The 11,090-nt window shown below is 46.5% G+C and overlaps 1 protein-coding gene across 1 annotated transcript in view; it reads right to left on the bottom strand.

Annotated features, from left to right (window-relative positions):
- Positions 1-7,454: 7,454 nt before the first annotated feature.
- SCAPER (S-phase cyclin A associated protein in the ER) overlaps positions 7,455-11,090 on the bottom strand; it is a 104,524-nt gene continuing 100,888 nt past the window's right edge. The window contains exons 30-32 of the mRNA XM_063314259.1: positions 10,532-10,723; positions 8,529-8,580; positions 7,455-8,206 (exon numbers count right to left, since the gene is read on the bottom strand). Coding sequence (XP_063170329.1) covers positions 8,103-8,206; positions 8,529-8,580; positions 10,532-10,723 — 348 coding nt within the window. The 3' untranslated portion in view covers positions 7,455-8,102. The remainder of the gene's footprint in view (positions 8,207-8,528; positions 8,581-10,531; positions 10,724-11,090) is intronic.

Here is an 11,090-nt window from a genome sequence, read left to right as displayed (position 1 = left end):
AAATACATTGTGTAACTGCGCTAAACTTTCTTAATTTCTGCAACATAGTTCCGTTGGTGGGAGGGGTTCAGCAAAGAAGGGCCCTTTGCTTTTAGGACTGCCAAGAAATCGATTAGAAATCTTTTTAAAATCTACAGTACTCATCTTCCTTGCTTTTTTATAGTCAGTGAAGGAGTGATGGGAAGAAATACTTCTCAATGTATTTTTTTTTTCATTCCTCTGCCAGTCGCCAAAACAACTGGTACAACTTTGGACATTTTGCATCTTGAAAACCACCTGATTTTCTGCAAATTGCAGCAAAATGTCTTGGGCTAATTTTGCCAGCTTATTACCCCATGGCAAAGGCAGGATATAAGTTTTTAGAAGATTCCCCAGAATGTACAAATCTGGATAGAATAGAAACCATCTTATACATCTTAATATTAGCAATAGAAATGTTCGGCTTTTCCCTGAGCAAAGAAGACGGAACAATTTTTCTATTTTTTTGCATGCTTCCTTCTTTGATGTAATTATTTTGCTTCATTGTCAAACTCTTCTTTGCAGTCAGTAAGGACTAGAAGCTTGCTTTTTAAAAAGCATTTTTAAAAAGGAACTGTAATAATATCCCAAGGGATGTTTTAATAGAATCCAGGTTTCTCTTCCCATAGTTATGATGAAAGGGCAGACAGGCATTTTCAAGCCCTTTGCAGGAAAAAAAACCTATATTGTATATTGTTCTTTTTTACATTGTCGTATAGTCCTCTGTTCCCATCCAGTCTGCAACCATCTTATTAAGAAGACTAACCTATTCTTGGGGGACAGAGCAATAAAAATAATGAATTAAGGGTTGTAGAGAGGTAATGGTCATCATGAGAAATTGTGAAGGGGTTTCTTACTCATAAAAAGTAGGAAGTCTTTTTCGCCAGTGTAACTTTCAGCCATCATAGCTGGGTGTAAGATCTAAATTTCTTTGCACTGTGATTCTAGCTGCTGTACTACAAGGTGATTCTCTAAATCAGTGTTTTTCAACCTTGTCAACTTTAAGGTGTGCAAACTTCAACTCCCAGAATTCCCCAGCCGGCTTTGGGGAATTAATTTACCAAATGCAAATAAAATACCAATCCTTCTTTTGTACATCCAGGAAACATCTTCCCCCTTATGCCAAAGCCAAAATGTCCGTGGGGATGTTTAAAGTGATGCCACAATTTTGTTCTGCCTTTTATAGGATTTTTTCCCCCTCTATGCGGGGTAGGATTTGAGGGAGGAAGTTGCTCCAGTTTGGGGGAGCTTGTGGATGTTTTGAAGAAATGCGGAGCCTTATTTAAAAAAAAAAAGGAAATTGAATGCAACTCTGAAGATTTCATGGACATGTCCACACAGTTTTCCTAGCGACGGTATAGAAGCCAAGTGTCGTGTCAACCTCTCAGCAAGGACTTCCACGTGGTGTTCCATCCAAGCACCTCTCCTGCTTATTTAAGCCACCATCATATTTTGGCCTTAAGAAGGAGGAATAAAAGAAGCTGAATGTGAGCTTTGTATTGACCCCCAAACCCACATTCCCTTTTCTTCCCTCTGCAAACGTGAAGGAAACGGTCTATTCTAAACATATGATGCTACCTTCTGGAATTCTCTCTTATTATGGTCCAAAGTTTTTAGCTTGCCTTCCCTTCACCCTGCTTCATTTGCACAACAACCCTGTGAGGTAAGTTCAGCTGTGAAATACCTTGTTTGGCAGAGATCATCCACACTAATTCCTGGGACCGGGAATTCCAACATGGGGCTGAGGAGCTGTTGGGATTATATTGTATCATGGGGAGAAGGGTGGGGTACAAAACCAGGAAGGATGAGGAGAAAAGAGGGGTCACTAGCTGGAGGAAAAATTCAATGTTTATTTCAGCATTTCAGGGTCACTTTTCATTGTCCGGTTTGATAGTGAGAATTTCCCCATCTTTTTCAGAACACGACCGTCTAAAAAGTCCTCATTAACTCATACCTTCGGCCCTGTATGGGGAAGCGTTTCGCTGGGTCCTCAACAAGGACTAAACAAGGGCCTTGGGACACCCCACCCCCCAAAGTTGCACCTTTAATTCTTAAAGCTTTGGAGTGTTTGTAGGTCATTCATTCATTTTCTTGATAAATCCAATTTGTGATGCCAAATTGCATACGGGCTTCTTTATCACCCATTATTAATGTATTTAGGATGCCAAACTGTTTATTGATTGCAAATTATTTATGTAATTGCAAATGAAATGCATGGCCCCACGTCATGGTCTCATTGGACAGAGGGGTGCATCAGTGGCTGAGGCATTTTTTCTTAACTTTTGCATTGGGTTCTCTAACATCTCTTCCAAAGTCATTTATTTATTTATTTAATAAATTTATACTGCCTCCCAACTCACACAGGGTGACTCCGGGCAGCTTACAAAATTAAAATCCGTGGTATAAAAAAACCCATCGACCTCCCCTGCACCCACTTTGTCCTTCCTTGTTTTGAGCCAGTCCCCCCTGCACGGTGGTTTCGACTTTGCCTTCACCCCTAGAGACCTGGGATTTCCTTGTGGTGCCCTGTCCAAGGAATAACCAAGCCAGCCCCGCTTAGCTTTTGAGCCCTCAGCCTACGGGAGGGCCTCGTCAGGGCTTCAGGTGGTTGCAGCGTCCCGTTTCTCGGCGGCAGCGTGGAAATGGTGGGCGATGACCTTCCGGGCCGCTTGCCTTCCCACGACGGGGCTTGGGGTCCCGCGGGGCGCGCAGAGTTACCTCCAGCGCTTTTATAACGGGCAGATGTCTCGGGGCTTGGACGCTCGTGCCCCATCGGCTGCACGGAGCGCGGGTGTCTCTGTGAGCAGAGGGGTGGGGTGGGACGGGGCGGGGGGCCGCGGGGGGCAAAAGGCCACGAAACAGAAGCGGCCTGTCCGGGACCCTCCCCGGGCGAAGTTCACGCGCGCCGCGAGAAGCCGTCGAAAGGCGCGGGGGTCCCTGGCCGCCGTCTGGAGGGGGGGATGGCTTTCATCAGCTCCTTCACCTAATCACCTCGAACAGCATTTGCGGAGCAAATTGCTCTCAATTAGTAGCTTAAGTAAACCCAACTGCCCTCGCCCACCCACCCATGAGCCTCCCCCCCCTCCGGGATCCGGTTTCACCGGGAGATGTTTGAATCGGAGGCAAAAGAGATGCAGGAGCAATGCAAAGGTGGACCGGTCTATTCTCAGGGCTCTGGAGCGGTTCCTCCCGAGGGCACCCCCTGCAGGTGTCAGGATCTGCGCCCCCTGCCCAGCACCTCCCGTTTGTGCCGCACGCCCACGCCCACGCCCACCCGGCCCCGCGTTTCCAGGGTGCCCCGGAGCAGAGCGCCCTCTTCTCCCGGGCAAGCGGCCACCGGATAGACTGGCTCGGCCTGGGCGGCTCCACAGAGCCCGCGGGCGCCCTCGCTCCGCCTCGCCTTGGCTTCCCTCCCCGCCCTCCCGCTCGTAGCCGGGAGTTCCGCAGGCTCCGGGGCCGCGGGGAAAGGAGGTGGGGCGCCGCCTGGGAGCGCGGGCAGGCGGCCGGGCGAAGCGCGAGTCCCCGGGGAGCGCTCGGGCAGGGCGCGATCCTTGATTAATGCGCCAGTCTAGACGGCGGCGGCGGAGGCGGCTTATCTGCTCCGGCATCACCGCCCCCAGCCAGACCGCGGCGGGGAAGGACGGCGGTCCTCCCGGACCCGCGGCTTGGCTCCGGCGGAGGGGAAGGGGCTTCGGCTCTTTCCCGCAGCCTCGTCCTGGCCAGGGGTCCCGGGCTGCCTTGGTGGGGCGCCGTGGGGCGGGGATCAAGGCAGGAATAGCCCCTGGTTTCAGCCCCCCCCCCCTCCAGAGGCACAGTGCCCGCGGAGAGCCTCCCATTGGGAGGGGGGGCACACTCCCCAAGCCCCTTTTCCGTGCAAACAACCCACAGGGAGCAAGCAGGTCAGAGCAAAACCCAGCAACTGGAGCTTGGTTAGCCGTCTCCCTCCCCACCTCTGGTTTAGCAGGTTGTGTGAATGTGCTCGTGGGATTAATGCAGGGGTCAGGGTAGTGTGGAAATCCAGAATGGGTGAAGCCCCTCGGAGGAGCACAGCCCGAAAGTCCTGGGCATTTCACTACCTGGTCCAGTGTTTCTCAACCTTGGCAACTTTAAGGCCTGTGGACTTCAACTGGGAGTTGAAGTCCCCAAGCCTTAAAGTTGCCAAGGTTGAGAAACACTGGCCTGGTCTGAACTTGCTGCTGCCCGCCTCTGCCCAATGGCAGGCCGGGCCGGGCCAGGCAGGCAGCTAATGACGCACAGTTTCCTTTGCTCCTACGACAACCCCTTCAGGACAAGGTTCCCTCCCTCCCAATCAATATCGTCTACATGCCCTTCGAGAAGTACATCCCGGGGTGCTTCCAAGAAAGTGATTGGAAATCAGTCAAAAACAGAATCAATCAAAAAGTAGATTGGCCCCCAAACAAGAGGCTCAACCTTAGCTTCTCCCCCATCAGCTTTTTTTCTGTGCAACCCCCCCACCACTTATTTCAGCAGCCTTTCTAGATGAACAAAAGCGATTTTGAGGCAAGGGACAAATAAAACACACACACACAAACACACACACACACACACACACACGAGGCACCATTAGGTCACACTTCCAGCCATGTTGAAATTCCAGCCACGGGGCAAAAATTCTTATGTATTAGCCCTAATCCACACCTTTCCATGTTACTGGGGTACTCAAGGTATCCTAGAGATGATTAATCAAATGGAAGAAGAAAAGTCATACACAAAATAGGATGCATCATTAAAAGATGTGCTAGAAACTATTCATGCAGCCAGGTAAAGAGCTGTGTTTGACCCTTGGGCTGAAAAGCGGGAGGGGGGGAGATAGGGGGCACCAACGGCACTTGCAATGGGGCACATTCCAGTTTGGGAATGAGCACTCCCAGCCATCTGCCTTAAGATGCAGGGAAAGTCAACTGGGGCAGAATTTGCTCGTCTCAGTCCCAACCGTGCATCGTCCCTCCCAATTTACCAGCAGGCAACGCTCAGCGAGCCACGCCACGCCTCAGGTTCAACTATTTACAGCTATGCTTATTTGTAAGCATTTATTTTTACACAAGCTGTTGTGGGTGCCTAATACACGACACACCCACAACGGTGGCCGAGACAGCACTGCTGTTTTAGAAGGCACGGCGCCACCTCGAGTGGGCGCCAATCCTGCTGCCACGGCCCCCTACTCCGTTCAGCCTTTGACCCTTCCAGGGGTCGGCAAGCAGACACGGGGCACGTCTGTCCTTGCAGAGGAAGACATACCAGGCCTGGCACCTCCTCTCTTGGCACGCCAGGCATGCCTCATCAGGCTCCAGGGGCATCTCTGGCCGGGTTTCTGTCTGGCAAGGAGGCTAACGTGGCCGAGTTCAGTGAAACCTTTAATTGCAATCCTGGTGCGATTTTGTGGGAGGTTAACCACAGTCGTCTTCACTTTGGGGCAAATCTCAGCTTCATCGGAGGCAGGAGCAGCCTCTCCCAGAGAAAGCCGTCAGCAGAGGGGCTTCTTGCAAATATCTAGGGGAGCCCCTTGGAAAGAAAGGAAGGCGGAAGGAAGCGTCCACATTTAGTCTGCCTAGTTCCAAACTTCCCATGGTTTCTCCTCAGTGAGCATGGCGTCTTATCTGCTCCACCCCCCTCAACAAGAACACACCCCACAGAAAAGAGATATCCCAATCATATCCCTCCACTCCGTGAAAACGTTTCCAGTTCCTCCCCTATGTGAAAGAGCCTCTAGGCCAGAGTTTCTCAACCTCAGCAACTTTAAGCTGTGTGGACTTCAACTCCCAGAATTCCCCAGCCAGCTTGCTGGCTAGGGGATTCTGGGAGTTGAAGTCCACACAGCTTAAAGTTGCTGAGGTTGAGGAACACTGACTCAGTCAAGGTGAAATCGAACTTCCTCGCATGGAAGAACAATGACGTTGATGATGAAACAGAGAAGGAACATGAATAAGGTGATTAAAAGCGATTGAGAGTAATACCCAAGGCAGCAGCCGCCCATTTGTGTCCTGCAAGGGCACCCTTGCTTTCTGAGAAGCAGGAGAGCAACCTGCAGGAGAACCTTCACATCAGGACGACCTTGCAGAAGGACCTTCAGGAAAAACATCTCCTTGGGTTTGGTTCCTGGCCGTGGAGGATGGAATACCTGCACCTCAATATTCTAGACAATCTCTTCCAGCCTGCTGCTCCCAGATGTTTGGCCTTCAACACCTTTCACCCCTAGCTACCATGGTTCTTATGGGAACTGAAGTCCAACGCTTGGGAGGCAGCAGACTGGAAAGGTGAGTTTCTAGGATATCTATCAGGAGAGAGGCCGATCCATATTTATTTGGCCAAGAAAGCCTTCTGGATAAAGATCAGAGGTGGTAACCCAACTCTTTCAATTTGGTGACTCCTTTTTTTCATGTTATTTCTCCCCTTCACAAATGTCAACCAGAAGAAATGTTAATGAGAAGGTACAGATACACCGTACATAGCTGTAGGTACAGATAATACGGGATCGCCTGCACAGAGGCCATCTACAGCAGCTTCCACAATGACAGAAAATAGTCTGTTCCTGAATTTATCAGTGTGAGGATCAAGATAGTCAGAAGTAAGGAGGTCTGCTAAACAATATCTTAATCCCTGGAAATACTTCCTGAGGGGGGTACTGATTTATTTGATTTATATCCTGTTTTCTGTCCTGGAGCTCAAGGTGGCATTCCTATTTTCCTCTATAACAACACAAGTTGCTATGGCTGAGGGTGGAACCAGAAAGGGATGCGGGTCCTCCCTGGTGGGAGTCCATCACTTCTGGCTGGTTGTTCATTAAATATCTCATGTTTCTTTAGGCTTCCGCATGAACCTGAAACCTTAAGAGTGGTTTTAAAGATGTCCTACTTCCATTTGTTAAACCAGCAACATCTTTTAGAGAGCTTGCAGGGTCAGCCATTTGAAAAGCAAAAGAAAACAAAACAAAATCATGGTCATACTTCCAATGCTGGGTTATGAGAATAACGCTGAATGATGATAATACAAAGACAAGCCGCCCTCACGTGTTCCAATTTTTCTTTTAATGAACTTAGTGAAAATCACCACTTACAGACAACTGAAAACGGCCATTATCAAAATGTCCTGCTCATTTGCAACATGCCCGCAAACGTTAAAGTAAACTGGAACCCCAAATGGCTTAAATATTTTCCAACGGGGGTAAAATTCCCATAGCTTATTATCTACGTTGAGAATGTTGTGCTTCCTAAAACATCAGGAGCTTTTATACCAAAAGTGAGACAAAACAGACAACCAAACGGAATAAACTGCTTTAGGACAAGCTCTCTAGAACAGGAGACCAGGAAGATTTTACTGAAATGAAAGGAACAGGAGTAGAAATGCTTTTTGGCTGGTCTCTATTTGGAGCAGTGTTTCGTAACCTTGGCAATTTTAGGATGGGTGGACTAACTCCCAGAATTCCCCAGCCATCACGCTGGCTGGGGAATTCTGGGAGTCGAAATCGACACATCTTAAAGTTGCTAAGGTTGAAAACTGCTGATTTAGAGGATAGTTTTAGCAGCATTACAATGCCGAATATACTACTCTATGGGGAAACAGGATACACGGATCCGTGGCAAGGGTGTCTGCAGAAGGTCATCAAAGTCAAGATGTGGCCACAGACACATGTATAAAAGGGGTCAGGGCCTCGATTATGTGGTTCTGGTTGCCATCTTAACTTTTTTGACCTCCTCCTGCGGTACACCCTCGCTTTCTTCAATCTGCCATTCAGCTTGTATGCCAAACAACAACTCCCATGTTAGCTAGAAAATGCCGGGAGTTGTAAATCCATCTGGGGATGCCAGATTGGAGAAAGAGGATACGCCAATAATAAAAGAAACCTTTGTTTTCCAAAACGATTAAACCGGATTTCAAAGTATGTACAAGTCTTCAGACAGAAGTAGTGCAAATTACATATTTTTAAATATATACCTCTCTCTATGTATATTTATCTACAGTATATGCACTTTCAGTATCGAAGACCCCCCTGCACGTCCTCTTCAAGACAACCAGAATTGCTTAAACAACGGAAAAGCAATCTTCGAAAAACAGAAAATAAATTATTATTTTTTCTCTTTCTTCAAGAAGAACTGCCGGGCGTCTTCCCAGGTCTGCCGAGGGAACCTGTTCGACAGCTCCAAGTAATCTTGAGAACCAAGGAACGTTTCTGTCAAATGAAGAACAGAGACTCCCTTAGAATTATGTTGCCCTAATCCTTTCCTCGCTTTGGGGGGAGGTCTCCACGTCGCACCCTCCCCGACACCAGATTTGGCTTTGGCTGGGATCTATTTTCTGCTTTTTAAAAGGCAGCCCAGTTAAGAGAGGGAGCGCAGGGCAGCTGAGCTGCAGAAGGGTTCTCCCCACCCCCCCAGAATGGCTTTGCTTCAAAGGTCCAGCAGGACGTTCCCCTCTTCCGGCCAGCTGTCTCCGAAAAGCCACCACTTTTGAGCACAAGCCCACTGCTAACTTGATAGCCTGATATTGCTTACCCCTTTGTGGCGAAGGCTGGTTATCTGTTTGGCTCGAGCCTTGCGTAGAATCCTACAGAAATAAAATCCAAATGTTGCCCAATTTTCTCAGAAACACTACACCCAGCCTCGTTCCGGCCGGATTTCGTAGCAAGCCGAGGCAGAGCAAAAAACCTACGGAGCCAGCTCGGAAAAGACTTCCTTTAACGCTATACTTCCCTCTGGCCCAATCGGTTGTCGAAAGAACCGTTCTTGCAATCGATTTTAGCAGGAAGAAAACGTTGCCCGCAAAGTCCGAAGTGCAACAGAACTTGGCTTTTTAAGTTTTGGGTGTTTTTTTCTCATTTCTAAAAAAAGTATAATAAGACAATTCTTTTTTTTGGGGGGGGGGCATCGTTGTTTTCTATTTCAGTGCATTTGGATACATCCCCAAATGCATGAACCTGACCGAGTTCTCTCTGCTGAGCCCAGTTCCCCCATGTGGTAAACATTTATTTTCCAATTGAGGGGTCAGATATCTCACATTGCTTATGGGGGGGAGCCTCTCCCTTTCCCGAACTAAATAGGACGCCTGCCTTGGGAAGGCGCTCATGCTGTGTCTCCCCACAAGTGCACGCCAATGGAAATCCAAGAATACACGTAAATCTGTTTTTCATTTTGCAGTATCTGGGAGAAGAAAATAATCCCGGCTTTTTATACAGCCTATTTGTTTGTTTATTTGTTTAGTGCTATTATATTAGATTTACGTATTTTTAAAAAAATCAGATGGCTGAAGAAAACCATTTCTAAAGGCCAGAGGAAACTAAGTTGGCTTCAGGTTGCAAAAGCGGATAGGTTGATGTGAACAAAAATTAAAAACGATATTAACGCTAATTAAAATTAAGCTGGATTTGACTTCTGCTAGATTGTTGTGGTTTTTGGATCAGGTAGCTATATATCAATTACTTTACTGGGGAAAACAATAGTCCATTCTTCATGTGAGTAGTCAATGCTTTTGTTTTTTCTAACATCTGCTTGTGGTGGCCAAAATCATTCACAGCTTTTCCCCAAACGGTTGCTAATTTATACTTTCAAAACAGTCACAGAAGAAAAAAACATTTCCAATAAAAATGCATTTTATCCTTCTGCCCTTCTTTTAAGGGATATGACCTCATGGTTTTATTATCTCAGGCCGTGTTTTAACTATTTGCTTTTATTGCGGTGTATTTTAATGTATTTATTTATAATTTCACCCTAGAGTTTAAATATTGTGAGTCTCCCGGCAAGCTTCTTTAACGGGATGGGAAAAAAAAATGTTTAGATCTTTCAACTATTTCACAGATTTGCAACAGGTTAAGTACTACAAATTGGGAAAGTGTCTGAAGGTTGACAAGGACAACCTTTTTGATATGAGCAATTAAATGTGTATGCGCGGACATGTGCACATAAACAAACACTGCTCCGTGCAACCTGATTATTAAATAGACTACTGGCATGCCAAAAAATGTGAATCCTTACATGTGCAAGAAGGAATGATTATTTATGTAACCTGGAGTTTCCGACTGAACATTTAGTATAGCTGGTGTTTAGGTCATGCTGCCAGTGACAGTAAACACCAGCTATACTAGTAATATCTATAATTAAAAAAAACCCCTCCATTCTACATAAATACATGGCAACATTTACATTTTGCCAGCAGTTACATTATACTAAAACTAGACTTGTCTGTTGAATGGGCTTATGCTATCTATTTCAAGATCCTGCCCATACCTTATGAAGTATCAGCTTTTCAAACTTTTATCAGAATGAACTGTGCGTATTTTAAGTAAAAACATCAAGCGATATTTAGAGAATTCTCCAAAAACATTTTGCAAATGTTTACAAAATAAAACTTCGGACCATAAACAAGTCTTTCTTTGGGGGAAAAAGGAAAACTTTGCCCTCCCTCCCTCCCTCCCTCTCTTTCAAATTAAAAATTACTAGTTTTTTTTTTTTGGACAAGACGATTCTCTGCATGATTACTGAACACCAACCAAACCATTTACCTGAATGAATGTGGCCAACAACACACAACTCATTTCTTGCTCCAGAATTATCTTGTTCTGTGGGTTATTGTAACAAGCAGCAATTAGTGTCGGAAAGAGGACTTTGATGAGACGAGGGTCGCTGAAATACTGGAAAGGCAGCTGACACAGCTTTTGGAGTACGGTGGGGTGGCGGCCGGACTGCACAATTATCTGCAAAATGCAGACAGCACCGTGTTAGAGCAATGCTGATAGATTTCCCCAATCAACTGAGAAAGGCGTAAAATCAAGTCATGAAACTGAGATACATTCGTATTAATTAAGAAAAACAACAAAAACAACAAGCTAAACTTTGGTTTTAAGCATTTGGTTCCCCTCAGCTCCTTTTTATGTCCGGTACCGGCAGTGCTGCGCAATACAAATTGTATATAAAATATGACCAAGTAACGAAGGATTAGATGGCACCGAGTTGACCCAAAATGGCAAAAATGGCAACTGGTACCTACACATACCTATACATGGAGAAAACACGTGCAAAACAGAAGGAACCGTAGTGAAAGATTTAAGAAAGCATGGCCAG

This window comes from Candoia aspera, chromosome 13 (assembly GCF_035149785.1).
Source record: "Candoia aspera isolate rCanAsp1 chromosome 13, rCanAsp1.hap2, whole genome shotgun sequence".
Taxonomy (NCBI): Eukaryota; Metazoa; Chordata; class Lepidosauria; order Squamata; family Boidae; genus Candoia; species Candoia aspera.
This window is presented reverse-complemented; position numbering and strand designations above follow the sequence as displayed.